Genomic DNA, 15,137 nt, shown 5'->3' on the forward strand with positions numbered 1-15,137 from the left:
GGCTTGATTTGGCTTAGCTCGGCTAGGCTCGTTTACACCCCTAGCTTCCAAACTCAAGCTAGTGTATCCACTTTACTACCTTGAAAGTTTGATTGAGGATTGGAAAAGAGAAGTGTATAGAATATAAGGTTTATGAAAGATGTAGTTCTTACCCAAGCAATATACAGTGAGAGTCACAAGTACAATAATAATGGGGCCCTCTTCCATATTGCTATTAGAACATGACCAGACTGCTGATTCGACTTGTTGAACCATTGAGCCGGTCATGGAACAGGTTCTGTTTTGTAATTGACCCAAAGTTGCAATTGACCCGAATGAACAAAATTCAACCGTCGATTTAATTAATAATTTATTGATTATTAATTAATAAATTAACCCGATCAGGGTCGTTTGGCATCGTTTTTGTTTTCTTATTTTTTGTTTTTGTTTCGCTTTTGTTTTGTTCTTGCTTAGTTTTCATTTTATTTTTAATTTTTTAAAAATAAAAACATGTTTGGATACACTAACTATTGTGTATTTTAAAAAGCGGTAAACAAAAACATGTTTCGTTAGCATAAATTATGATAATGCTCTTTTTTATTGTTTTTTTAAAATCCATATTTTTAAAATTTTTTTATAAAACTTTATTTTTCATATTAGTTTACTTGATTATATTATTAAATAAAGTTAATAACATAGACTAGTATTATATGGGTAAAAAATATCTCATAAAAATTACACCATTTGAAACTAAAAAATATTTTGACGTTTGTCTTAAAAAATTTAATATTAATATATATATATATATATATAAATATATTAAAATTAGATCCATCTGATTTTAAAAAAATTAAAAATAGAGGAGGGGCAATATAGAGATATAGTCATAATTATTTTTCTGAAATCAAGTAAAAAGTCAATAGTTCAAACAATAGATTTTTACAAATAATTTTTCAATATATATATTATATTATATCATAGTTTATCAAAATCAAGGGTAAAAAAAATGATTTTCACAAATAATTTCTAAAAATATAGTTTTTTATACTATATAAACTAATTTGTAAAATATCAAGTCAAAATATTAAATTTTTATAAATACTTTTCTTAAAAATTATTTTAAAATTATTATTATTAATTTGTAAAAAAAATGATATTTTTTAAAAATAAAAATTAAAATGAATTAAAAATTAAAAGGAGAGAGAGAGGCGTAGAAGAGGAAGGATTTCATGGTGGGAGGAAGAGTTTTGAAAACATTTCCAAAACAATTGAAAACATAAAATTATTGTTTTCTATTTTTTTTGAAAACACGAGGATTGTTGCCAAAATTTTTGAAAACAAAAACAAGTTGCCAAACATGTTTTTTTGGTTTTGTTTTCAAAACATGAATTTTGAAAACAAAAAACAGGAATTGGCAACAATGCCAAACGACCCTTGAACTATCCAGTTTTTAATGAACCGAACTAGTTTTATAAACCCTTAACATTACATTAATACCCTTAATGGCTCCCTTGAATATGGAAAAAAGGATCTTTTATGCCATTTTAACTATAAAAAAATACAGTAAAAAAAAACATAGCACTAGAAGCAGGTAATTGTCAACATCCCTCTTATTTCTATTAGCCTCCCATCGTCCCACATCTGCAGTTCATGGATGGAGAAGAGAAGTAAAGAAACCTAGTAAAGAATAGAGTTTGCCAAGTGGTTGGAGGTGCAAAGGATGCAAAATGCTTGTTGATTCATTATCAGATCCAGTTTGCAAAGTTCAAACACCAAGGGAGTTAATGCTGGTGAGGTTCAATAGTTCCATCTTTTATTTTTTTTAGTATATATAAACCTTGATTACTTCAAGTCTTGAAGAATTATCATATAACCTTGGTATATATGCTTTTTGTTGATATTATGTAAACTTTTAATATCATTTTTTTTTTTCAATTTCACTTTTTTTATGTGTTAGAATTAATTTTCTAACTCTAACATAACTTTGAGAATGAAAACAATGAAAAAGGCAAGAAACATATAATAAAGTTTGTTGTAGACATCTCTCAGATTTCATTAAACAAAGAATATGTTTATATACAGAAATTTCAACTAACAAATCCGAGAAACAAGCAACAAATAGAGCATGTTTAAATAGAGCATGTTTCCATGATCTCCTAAAAATCAGAAACTACTAATTGAAACAATCAAAAAAGTTAATATGACTAAAAATATGGCAGAAAGAGTAAAAAATATTAACTAATTTTTCAAGTTCTTGTAATAAGTAAGGCAAAACTTCAACACTCCTACTTACTTTAGTTGCTGCAAATTCCAAGTTTCTCCCTTAAAAACTAAAATTTTCTATTTGGTAAAGCCTTGGAGAACAAGTCTGCCAGCTGAAATCCAATCATGTAATATTTTAAACCAACAAATCCTTCCTTTTGCACATCTTTGAGTAAAAACAATTTGATGTCGAAATGCTTTGTTTGCTATGAAAAACAAAATTATTTGACATAGAAATTGTAACTTGATTATCCACAAACACTTATGTACAACCTTCTTACTGTAAATTCAAATCAGACAACACATTTCTAAGCCATAAGACTTAATTTGCAGCAGCAATTGTTGCTATAAATTTAGCTTTAGTAGTAAATTATGCAACAATCTCCTACTTCTTTTAACACCAATGGAAAACTCTTAAGCCAAAAATAAAACAATAACCAGAAGCACTCCCAATCACTATCAAACTGCCCTTGCAAAAACACTTCAGACTTACACAGGACTTAACTCCAAAATCAAGTGTTCCCTTGGCATATCTGATCACTCTTTTAGCTACACTAAGATGAGTTTCAGTTGCACAATTAGTAAATCTAGATAGAAAATGTTGTACATAAAAATGGTATTATTACCACCATGCATCTAGCTAGTAATCCATCATTAATCATGCATTTTCTTAGCCTCTGTAATGATTTCCCCTTCCATTTTGTACAAACTACTCCTTCTTCTTATTTTGTTTGTAGAAGGCTGGAGCTGACCAAGAAATTCTATAAACTGAGGATCAATTTTTGGAGGGCACACAACTCACTTGTGGTCTGCGAAAAGTACATGTGGTCTATAAAGCTAACTGGGGCCCAACTCTTGTCACTGGCTATAAAAAGGCAACATGAAAGGGTTTTTAGGGTAAGAAAGAAAGGGAGCAGCAAGGGGTGGTAGCTGGAGAAGATAAAAGGAACTTCTAAAGACTCTGAGAAGGGCTGGAGAAGGAGAAGAGGGCTGGGGAATTAAAGATCAGATCTTTGTGGACATCATATAGAGTTTTCCAAACCCTGTTGTGCTGTGTCTTTGCATAACCTTTATTCTTCCTATTTTCCTTTGTAATTGAGACATAGAGGTGTAAAACTTTTCTTTAGGTTTGGGATTAGCCCAAAGTAGCAATTGTTTGTTGTGTTGTTAATTTTGTATGGATCTTTTGTGCTTAAGGGTAGATTTCTTTGAGTTGGCTTTTGATTTAAGTAACACAGCTTGTGAGTGTGAAAACCTTGCTTGTATTTTCTCAAAGACCAAGGTTAACTGAAAGTGTAAACAAGGTTTTGGAACTTCTTAAGTCACCCTGAATTAACTAAAAGGTAATTCTTGAGGGTTCATCACTTAATCATAAATCTTATTAGGGTTTTGAATGGGTTCATCTACCACGAAAGTAGGATATGGCCTAATCAAGATCAACTTGTTATCTCTTGAAAGAGAGTGATAAGTAGCTGAGGATTAATACCCTTCAAATAATCTACCCAAATCAAGTTTAGATCCAACACTTCATTCATTGCTCGTTGTGGTGAGTTCCCAAACCTAAGTTCATCCAAATCTGAATCTTAATCCACACCCCTGCATCTCTATATTCCTCATTTGTGTGCTTTCACTACTTTGTTGTTTTTATTCTCACATCTTTTAATTGCCTAGATAGCCGATTGTTGCAATAGATTAGTAATCACACTTGGTCCTCATGGGATCAATAGCTTATTTACTACTTGGCAAAACCGTGCGCTTACGGTTGCGCAACAGAAAACTTACAACATGTAAAATATTAGGCCTTATTGCTGTAAGATACATGAGACAACCAACTAAGTTTCGGTTAAAAGTTTCATCTACTCTTTCAGCATAATCATTCTTACTCAGTTTTTTTAAACACATTTGAGTAGATGTGCTTTTGCAATCTTCCATTCTAAGATTTTTCAGAATCCCTTTTGCACACTTCTTCTAGCAAATGAAAACTTTATTGTTCTTTAGCTTAATTTCCATTCCCAGAAAATAGTTAATTTCTCCCAAGTCTATCATCTCGAAAGTATGTTAAATGTCTTCTTTAAATTTTTTTAACAAGATCATCATTTCTTCCTGTAACCAACAGATCATCCACATATAAAGACACAATAACAAAATTGATTTTGTCATCTTTAATGTAAAGGGTAGCTTCGCTGCAACTTGTCTGAAACTTAACTCCATTAAATTCTCTTCAATTTTGTTGTACCAGGTTTTGGGTGCCTGTTTTAGTCCAAATAAAGCCTTTTAGATCAAATAGACTTCATCTTCATGTCCTTTAACAACAAATTCTTCTGGCTACTCAACATAACTCTCTCATCGAGAAATCCATGCAAGAATATAGATTTAACATCTAGCTGATATACTTTCTAGCAATTTTGTGCAGCAATGGAAAGTAGTAATCTGATTGTTTCCAGTTTAGCAACAGCAGCAAACATATCAAAAAATAAACACCAAAGATTTGAGCATACCATTTCACAACAAGTCTGCCTTTGTGCTTGTTGATTGAATCATTTGCATTCAACTTGGTTCTGAAGACCCATTAATTCCTATTACTTTTTAGTTTTCAAGCCTTTTCACAAGCTTCCAAGTCTGATTCTTCTCAATGATGCTAAGTAATCTCTCCCAAGTCTGTCATCTCGGAAGTATGTTAAATGTCTTCTTTAAATTTTTTAACAAGATCATCATTGCTTCCTGTAACCAACGGATTAAAGACACAATAACGAAATTGATTTCGTCACATTTAATGTAGAAGGTAGCTTCGCTGCAACTTTTCTGAAAGTTAACTCCATTAAATGTTCTTTAATTCTGTTTACCAGGTTTTGGGTGCCTGCTTTAGTCCACATAAAGCCTTTTGGAGCAAATAGACTTCATCTTCATACCCTTTAACAATAAATTCTTCGGGCTACTCAACATAACTCTCTTCTCGAGAAATCCATGCAAGAATATAGATTTAACATCTAGCTAATATACTTTCTAGTCCTTTTGTGCAGCAATGGCAAGTAGTAATCTGATTGTTTCCAGTTTAGCAACAACAGCAAACATATCAAAAAATCAACATCAAAGATTTGAGCATATCATTTCACAACAAGTCTATCTTTGTGCTTGTTGATTGAACCATTTGCATTCAACTTGGTTCTGAAGACCCATTCACTCCTATCACTTTTCAGTTTTCAAGCCTTTTCACAAGCTTCCAAGTCTGATTCTTCTCAATAATTCTAAGTTCTTCCTTTATTGTAGCTCTTCACTTTGGATCCTATTCAGTTTTCAAAAAATCTACTAGCTCATGAGCTACAAAGAGTTGCTCCTTCTCTTCCTGATTTTTTTACCTGAGCAACATTCTTTTGTTGAAGATTGACTTGTGTCGCCGTCTTCAGCTGAGTATTGCTCTCAAATATCTTTCAATGATGCCCCTTTTGTTGACATTTTTCATACTGCTGATATGGTCTTCTCCAACATTTGAAAGGTGGATGACCTTTTTTCCATAATGTCTACATGGAAGGAAATCAAATTTTGTTCCCCTTCTTGTACAAGTAGAATCATAACCTGAATTTTCCTTTTTGTTCTTCTTTCTTTTTTTCTCCCTGGTATGACATCATATGCCTTCTCTGTTCTTGCGCTTGCAAAACATTCAATACTTCTACCTAACTAACCTTCAACAGATACTTGGTATTTTCTAGCAAGGAGATGGTTGTTACAAATCATTCAAGCATTGTAATAAGAATTTTTTGAACCAATCTGAAATATGGAAATTAAGAGCCAAGTTATTTTTGATTCTATGGAAGAGGAAAAATGGTGTTTCTCTTAGTCACTAGTCCCTCAAGAAAAAAGCTCTAATACCAATTTATTGGAATTAATTTTCTAACTCTAACTTGATTTTGAGAATGAAAAAGATGGAACATTGGCAAGAAACAAATAAGAATGTGTACAGTAGATATCTTTCAAAGATCATTAAACAAAGAATGTATTTAAATACAGAAAATTTCAACTAACAAATCTAAGAAATAGGCAACAAATAGAGTATGTTTCCATGATCTCCAAACAACAACTAACATGACTAAACAATGGAAGAAAGAGTAGAAAACAATGACAAATTTTCAAGTTATCGTGGCAACTAAGGCAAAATTTAAATAGTATGTTAAACACATCAAATTGTTGTTTGTATCTTATTTAAATTTGGAATAAATTGGTACTTTTTTATTTTTATTTCTTACTTCTCAAATATTAAATTATTTAAAATAGTATTTTATTATTTATCACATAATATGATAATTTATTATTAATATTTATATTGATCCGATATTGACCCAATTGACATTGTGACCATTAACTTGGGACTTTGAACGGTCCAATGTTCGATCTGATTCTGATAACAATGCCCTCGTCTATATATGTAACAATGTGATGCTTAGGTCTACCAATCCTATTTGATCCATGATTTCTGGATCAACATATGGACCATGATCACCTTTTATTTCTCAAAATCATATTGAAAAGAAAAGTAATCACTTAGCTTAATTGGACAAATATGCTATAAGCTATATCTTTATGTTTATTTTGGCCATTAAAACATAGAACTAGCCAAAAGCAAAATAGGCAACTAAGTCATCTATATAACTTGATTGAGATAGTGGGTTTCCAACTGGCTTGTGCTGCCTTTAAAAACTTGTGGCTTGACTAAGCTGGCTTATTATAATAATGTTCTAAGCTATGACTCCTATCTAATTTAGTCCTCAAGACGGAGGACAAAACCATTAAAAATAGAATGGTTTGTTAGACACGTGCCTCGTGTAGATTTAGTTAAATAAATAGTTAATAAAAATATTTAATTGTAATAATTAAAGTGAGAAGACACTTTACCCTCTATAGATGTTTAATTAAATAAAAATTAACTATTTAATTATTTTAATTAAAACAATTAGAGCAAAGTTACTGTAAATTAAAGAGGATAATTAAAATGAATTATTCAATTATAGTCATTATTTAAATTATTTTATAATATAATAAATTTAGTTATTATTAAACACCTTCCATTATTTTATATAATATCATGTATTTATTTTATACAATATCATGTATTTATAACACCACGTTTCTTTCTTATATATTTTTTTTTTCCATTCTCCAATCCTATCCCCTCTAACCGAACATATTTTTGCCATTTTTATTCCCCATTTCATTCTCCATAATTTGATTCACTCTAATCCATGAATTCACCAATATTCCTTGTATCATAGATGATATCCACAGCAAGAATTGGGTTAATTGATATTCCCAGTACCATAGTTGATGTTGCACATACACACTTGAGTTTTGATGTTTTTTAAAAGAGTCCTTTTGTTGATTAGGCGACACCCAGATTTGAAACGGGGATAAAAAAAACTAGAGGATACAATCCTCGTGTAATCCTGGTAATCTTGGAATATTGAATAACTTGACAAACATCTGCCAATAAATATTTCTTGTTCACATAAAATGCTGCGGGCCATACTGCTAGTGATCTTATGCATTCTGAGGGTACTAATTGACTCTTAAACGAAGTCTTGCATCAGAGAATTAGAAAACAACATACAAACCTGCTGACAGACGGAATGAGAGGTATCATCTAACCAGCTGAGCAAAATTCCACCAGGTTGAGAAAGGGCCTCCAAACTTTAACTTACAAGGGTTGCTGCAACTTTAAAACACAAAGCATAGGATCTCTCTCTCTCCCTCTCTCTCTCTCTCTCTCAATTTAAAAGGTTGAGAAAATGTTGCTAACTAAAAGAATCTTTGAATAATAATACAGGCAGAATGTAAATGTAAACTTGGTATTTGGACAAGTAAAAAGGATGAAATGTACCCACCCTTAAACTCATCAAATCCTTTTTTTTTTTTTTAACAGAACTTGCATGTAGAATCCCTGGGTGGATGCATCACACCATTCCTAATCTTCCAGAGAAGCTGAATGCTATCTAGCCTACAGTCAGCGATGGAGAACCTCGTCAAGTTGCAAAGAATCCATGCGGTCATCACTCTGAACTCTCTTGATTGGAAGGGCCAACTGCGAAGTATTCGAATGCTCTTCTACAGGTTAATGATGGTCATCTGATGGCATGCGTACACCAATATTCAGTTATACAAGTTGTTTGAGGGGTACATTTGGACTATTAGACGTAAACATCAGACAATTCTGTTAATTTGCAGTATTCCAGGATACACGAGTGTTATTATCTGCATTAGTGACCTGAGAGATGCTTTGAAGCTTGTAAGTGGCTCTGCAACTGTGACAACGCAGAATAAAGATTGTCAGATAATAACCATATCAACCACTAGAAGAAAGAGAAGTATCATATTTGAGAAGCCCAAGCAATACATGCCATCAAGCAAAGAATATGTTAAGAAGTCGACTTTTCACCTTGAAGCAATCGTTTGAACTCCTTTGAGAAGTCTTCGACACGTCCTGACACAGGCCGGATGCCACAAGACTGCGACACACAGAACTCAAGATACAAGCATTTCTCCAATACTTGTAGTAATAACAAACATACACCTTCTGCTTTTGGATGAATGGGCTTGGATTTATTTGTTTCACATATTTCAGTGACTATAGCAATAGCCTGGTCCTGGATTAACCAAAATATTGGTCATAAATGATTTGGAAATTATATTGTATAATATAATAACATATTTAACATCATTCACGAGTTACTACATCCAAATATGACGAACAGAACAAGGTTGGCCAAAACTTTCACTTTTACCAAAAGATATTCAGGAAAAAAAATAATTTAATTGAAGATATTGTAAACTTTTATAAAAGCACATTACTACCCTTTCGCACTAAACTAGAGAAAGCATAATAGATGATGACACAAAAATTTCCTACATTAATTAACATTATAATCATTCTGTAACAAATACAAAAATGAATTCATCCCAAGTATGTAATTTTTTATTATTGTACTTGTCCAAATATCAAAACAAGAATAGCCATTGGTGCTTGGACTCATCAGTAACCTGGTTTTGGAAATTTGGCTTTGTGCTACTATCTAAAAGCAATTGGGATATGCTATATCAGATGATGTGGTTTCTCAACTCAAGGTAGATGCTAGGCATTTGTGCTTACCCAACCATTTCATAATCTAGATATCTTTGAAGAATAATGTAGCATTTATCACAATTTGAAAAACAGGCTACATCTACTTATATTTTTCAAATATTTGTGTAGGTATTATCCTTCACCATTCGAAATTTATGAAATCAATCTATCCTACCTACATCATTTAGTTGCTCCAATATAACTACATTTCGAACATTTCTCTCATTCATCAAGAGTATATGACTTGGACCAGTGACAAAGACAAATAAGGGCAACAATGTTTGCATAATCTTATCGTCCAAGTATGAATAGTTTGTGTCCCTGTTCTGAAGTCATGTAAATGTCATCAGCAGAAAAGATTATCACTCAGCTTTGTGAATTGTTATGAAACAAAATAAAATCATGTATCGCATCTATCCCAATATCTCATATTCTCGACTTGAGTGATAACAAAGCAAATCATATGCCTTCTAAGTTTGACATTACAACAAAAATAAATCAATATGGATTACTATCCAACCCAAAGCCAAAAAGCCACAGATTACATGTCTCTGAGATATATATATTAAAACCTTCATATCTTATGCTACAAACACAACTGCATGCCCTTCGGAATTCTATTTTTCCGTATGTATTAAATCAGTTTGAATCAAGTTTAAATCAATTTCCTCAAAATTGACTTTAACATATACTAGGAGCTTGAAAATATCATTAGATGTGAAATTGGGTTAAAACAGCCTGATGGAAATGAGACTTAAAGATAAAATACATTTGTTTAGAAAAATGGGGACTGTTAACCAATTCGAAATAAGAAAGCAATGAGTTCATTTAAGAATCACAGCCTGTCTAATACCTCAAAATTGTCTATGAAAGAAAGTATATCAAATATAGAGTATTGCACATAATATATATATATATATATTATAGAAGATGACAGAAAAGGGCAGTTAATTATGGTCCAACACAATTTTGCTTCAGTCATTTAATAAATTTTGCTAGTGTATAGCAGTAGTATACCTGCAGGCCATGTAGAATCTCTGGCATGGGAAGTTCAGGGAACCGAGCAAGGTCTATGAACTCAACCTCTTCTGCTCTTTTAGCTGCAGCTTTGGCTTGCATGCACAAAAATTTTAAAAGAAGAAAAGCAATTCTGTAGATCTGTATGGCGACCAAATCAGAAAATTGTGTTTGCCGAAACTCATTAACATTTTCACCTTGATCTTTGACCACAACTGCTAATCCAGCACTTGGGGGAGCAAATACTTCACTTTTACTCAAATGGCTAATAGGTGTTTTGAACCATCCAGATTTCACATTAATGGATGATGGCCTTCCATTCATGGCAACCTCCTCTTTCAGGACAGGAGGGCAATAAAATGATGTCTTGTAAGGTGAATCATCAAGGCGCTGACCTGCCTTGCTTATAAAGGCCAAGATATGGACAGCAGTTTCTCTCAGATCTGACTCTACCGGTTGCATGCCCTTACTCCATGAAGCCTGATATCTTGCAAGCACGCAAATAAGTGCAAGAGTATGCTCAGTTTCTCTGAGAGCTGTCAGAGAAGTTTGTGCCTTAGGAATTCGTGCCCTCTTCTTGTTGTGAGCATCTGCTGGTAGTTTCAGAGAAAAAAGAGACCCAGAGATCAGGTAGGCTTTCTCCGAGAAGTAGTGTATAACCCCATCTACAATGTTGGCACAAGACGAATCATCACCAAGGGAACAAATCATGGACACTATGATGCCCAATCCAAGACTCCAGATGTGTTTGTTTTCATCCTTATTGGCCATGTTGGAATAACTGTCCATATCCAAACTATTTGAGAAAGCTTCATTTACTAAGAAATGACCAAATAACACCTTAAGGGAAGAAAAGAAATTGGCAAAATGAAGCATTTTGGCTCCACCTCTGACACAGGCCAGGGTTAGAAAGAAATTTAAAATTGAGGAAATGGAAACTTGAGTATCCTTATGCTGAATCAACTGAAGAACTATCTGCATGCGTAGATGCTTTTGTAGGACGGGCAACCAAGTATCAGGAGCCAAAAAATGCTTCAGCATCACATCCAGTGAAGCAACAGAGAGGTCACAAAATTCAATGTTCTCAACTAGTTTACAAAGTACAGGTAATAGTCCAAGACAAGACAGTGATAACTCAGTTCCCACATCTGACTTATAATTCATATCTGCCTTTGGTTGGCTGAAACCAATTGAAGTCATAAGCAAACTAAGGAGGACTTTCATTGCTTTGTTTAGCACAGGAGTCATTGGTCTAATATCAGCCAATAACCTAATACCAATGCCTGACTTTTTTATGATAAGTGCAAAAACAAGCAAGAGCTCACTCTGATCAGGTGTGCCCAAATTTGGATTACACAAAATTCTGGACAGAATGAGCAGCATCTCTGCCTGGCTTGCAAGTAGCCTCAGCAAAAACTGTGGTGTTTTTTGAGCTGAAACAAGTGAATCTAAAGTTTCTTGCAAGCAATGGCATACATGCGTAATGCTTGAGATGATGACAGGCTTTGAGATCATAAGACCAATTGACTTTTGCTTTGTTTCAGTTATCTGCAGGCAATAAAATATTGTGCTTGTGTTAGGTTAAAATGCAAAATTAGAACAAAATTCACAATGACAGTCAAAAACAAAACTCACATGTTGCTCATACATGGATAGGTTAGCAATCAAGCCTTTCAATGCAAAATGTTTTGATTCGTGAAGAAACATCAGTGAATTTGCATTATGCATATGCAAAAACATCCTTTCAGCTATTTCTTTAGATGCTCTCCAATCAGAATAATCCCACAATTCCATTTGAAACTCTGCTCGCAAGCAAGTGATGTCAAACAGAAAAACAGTTTTGCTGGTGGGCATATCATGCTCAATCTTGTGGTCCTTACACTCAAAAATTTCCATTTCAAGCAAAAACTTTGACAACTCTTTGAAAGGGCCAGGTTTCATCTCGCGGCCTTCCAGCTCTCCTTGTAGGTGATAGTAGAGATCATTGATTACTAGACTGGTCAAGTCCTTCCCCTCACTGCAGATAGAGTTGTAGTGTAATTAAACAAAATGCATAGAAAAGGGCAGGCAAATTGTGAAGTACCCTCAAATTACTAGATATATCACTTGAGAAGTTTCTTCAATCTCACACTTAGCAAATGGCAAAGTATTACTTTAGTCTCACAAACTGAACAGTTCAGGGAATATCCTTAAGTGTGACCATATGACCAAAGGATATAAATTTCAAACCTGATAAATAACAACAAAAACTGGACATTTTTTAAGTAGTGTATGGACCATACCTATAGCCAAGAGTGGAGTATTGTGACAGAAGGGAAGTAAATGATGGATGTTCAGTTAACTGCACAAAGAAAGTATACTTATCACAGTCAAAAAATAGCAATTGAATTTTAACAACAGCAACCAATAGAGTGGGCATCCCTTAAATCCATTACTATAATTTTTGAACAGATAAACTCATAATTTTAGTGACAACAGAATTGCATGCACAGTTAAAGTCAATGTTGTAATACTTATCCAAAATCACTATGTCAATTTAGCTCCAACCTTCTTAATGATCGCATGAATCTTCCCAATTAATGAGCACGATAAGCTCCCACCATCACTGGTTAACAATTTACACATCAGATGCATAACGCACAAGCATACAGCCATCTGCAATAAAACAGAAAAGTCATGCATTGTCTCATGTAAATGACATCAAAGATAGCTAGTTATCTAGTTGGTCAGAGACGAGGAAACAACTTTACAGAAAGAAACACCTTTGCCATATTCAGTAAGGTTATGAATAAAAGGCTCTTTGAAAGTGTTTACCACGTGTCAACCATACTACCAATTATTTTCACAATAACAAACACAACATCTTGAAACTCCCAGACAAAGCTTTGGCACACTTACTACGCCCCACTCATTGTGAAGGCCATAGATGAAAGGCATGGGTAAAAGTTTAGCACGGCTGTCCACAGTTAACCACTGCAAGAACTTTCAGTACAGTTTGTGCTCATGTAGGCCAGACTCAGCCACACAAATTCCTTACTCGGACAAATGACCATGACATTATTACTGAGCCCATAGTTTTTTTTAAAACTAATTAAAAATAAAAATACAAAAAGGTTTAGTAGAAAAAAAAAAAGAAGATTTTACCAAGTTTGAATTTCATAATGGTAATCTAAAATTTACATCCATGAGAAAAAAAATAATGGCATCAACTCTAAGAACATGAACATATAAAAATTCTCAAGTATTAAAGGGAAATTTAAGATTGAATTTTGATTAGATATTTCCAAATGAAAGTTTAACTCCTGTATAATCTATTTGTTTCCACAATATTTATATACAATATCTACGAGGCCCCGCAGCATATAAATTAGAAGAAAATACTCTTTCATACCAGGAAACGCGCAACAGATACCTATATGCTGCAGGACTCCAGTCCATTTAGTGCCAACCCATACACACATATTGCTGGTTGCACCACTAGTCATACTGCATAAATGTGATAAAATTCTTGGAAATTTGTGCAAGGAATTTTTAGGTTACCAAAGATACTACTAAATGAAAATATAAAATTGATCCAGAGGTATAGCATTCTTAATTATTTAGGATTGTTAGAATAAGGCTATATGGAATATAGAGAGAATGAAGAGAGGAAGAATGAGATGAAGAGTGATATTCATGTAGTGATGTATACAAGTATATATAGACACAAGAAGTAAAAGGCTAAAATGGGCTATATAGTAATGGGCTCTTTAACACCCCCCTTCAAACTCAAGGTGGATTAGGATGATCTGAGACACAGAGTTTGAGAAGATAGAATCGATGTTGTTCTCGAGTTTGGGCCTTGGTGAAGAAATCAACAACTTGAGACTCAGACGGCACATACTGAAGAGCAATGGTCGATTGCTGACAATGTAAACGTGTGAAAAATGCATCAACACCAATATGCTTGGTTAATTCATGCTTCACGGGGTCATTGGCAATCTGTATAGCACCAGTGTTGTCACAAAGAAGAGGAGTGGGAGTATTGCATGAGACACCAAATTCAGCCAGCAACCAACGAAGCCATACAATTTCAGATGTGGTAGTAGCAAGTGCCCCAAGTTCGCCTCGAGACTAGAACGTGACATCAGACTGCTTTCTTGGACTTCCATGCAAGAAGAGAAGTGCCAAGAAATATGCAATAACCGATGATGGACCCAGCGATCAACAGGGTCACTCACCCAAGTGGAGTCCGAGTAAGCGTGAAGCTGAAGCGGACTAGAATGAGCATAAAACAGGCGTCGTGATGCTGTCCCCCTTAGATAACGCAACACGCTAGTAAATGACCATAGTGGACGGAAGTAGGAGTACTAACGAATCGGGCTCGACACATGAACAAAGCATGAGCAATATCCGCCTCGGTAACGGTAAGATAGACAAGGTCGCCCACAATATGACGATAACGAGAAGGATCCTCTAGTGGTGTGCCATCCGTAGGGTCGAGTCGAACATGAAGCTCCATAGGTGTGGCGGCGCTCAGTGAATCGAAGGGCCGGAGCGTATAACGAGGTCCCCGAATATATCGATGTTGAGAAAAATAGTAACCATCATCTGTAGAAGTCACCTCAATCCCCGTAAAATAGCCGAGAGGTCCCTAAATCGACATCATAAATCGCCGGGTCGAGACGTTGCTTCACAAAAAAACAATATACTCCATATCATCACCGATGAATCAACATATCATCAACATAAAGCAAAAAGCAAAGTGCGACCACGCCGAGAGGTATGGATC

The 15,137-nt window shown here is 34.1% G+C and overlaps 1 protein-coding gene across 1 annotated transcript in view; it reads right to left on the minus strand.

The window, feature by feature from the left end:
- Positions 1-7,882: 7,882 nt before the first annotated feature.
- LOC120284024 overlaps positions 7,883-15,137 on the minus strand; it is a 56,016-nt gene continuing 48,761 nt past the window's right edge. Inside the window, exons 22-27 of the mRNA XM_039290849.1 lie at positions 12,914-13,021; positions 12,649-12,707; positions 12,002-12,383; positions 10,367-11,914; positions 8,666-8,873; positions 7,883-8,531 (exon numbers count right to left, since the gene is read on the minus strand). Coding sequence (XP_039146783.1) covers positions 8,431-8,531; positions 8,666-8,873; positions 10,367-11,914; positions 12,002-12,383; positions 12,649-12,707; positions 12,914-13,021 — 2,406 coding nt within the window. The 3' untranslated portion in view covers positions 7,883-8,430. The remainder of the gene's footprint in view (positions 8,532-8,665; positions 8,874-10,366; positions 11,915-12,001; positions 12,384-12,648; positions 12,708-12,913; positions 13,022-15,137) is intronic.

Source organism: Dioscorea cayenensis, chromosome 19 (genome assembly GCF_009730915.1).
Source record: "Dioscorea cayenensis subsp. rotundata cultivar TDr96_F1 chromosome 19, TDr96_F1_v2_PseudoChromosome.rev07_lg8_w22 25.fasta, whole genome shotgun sequence".
Classification (NCBI taxonomy): domain Eukaryota; kingdom Viridiplantae; phylum Streptophyta; class Magnoliopsida; order Dioscoreales; family Dioscoreaceae; genus Dioscorea; species Dioscorea cayenensis.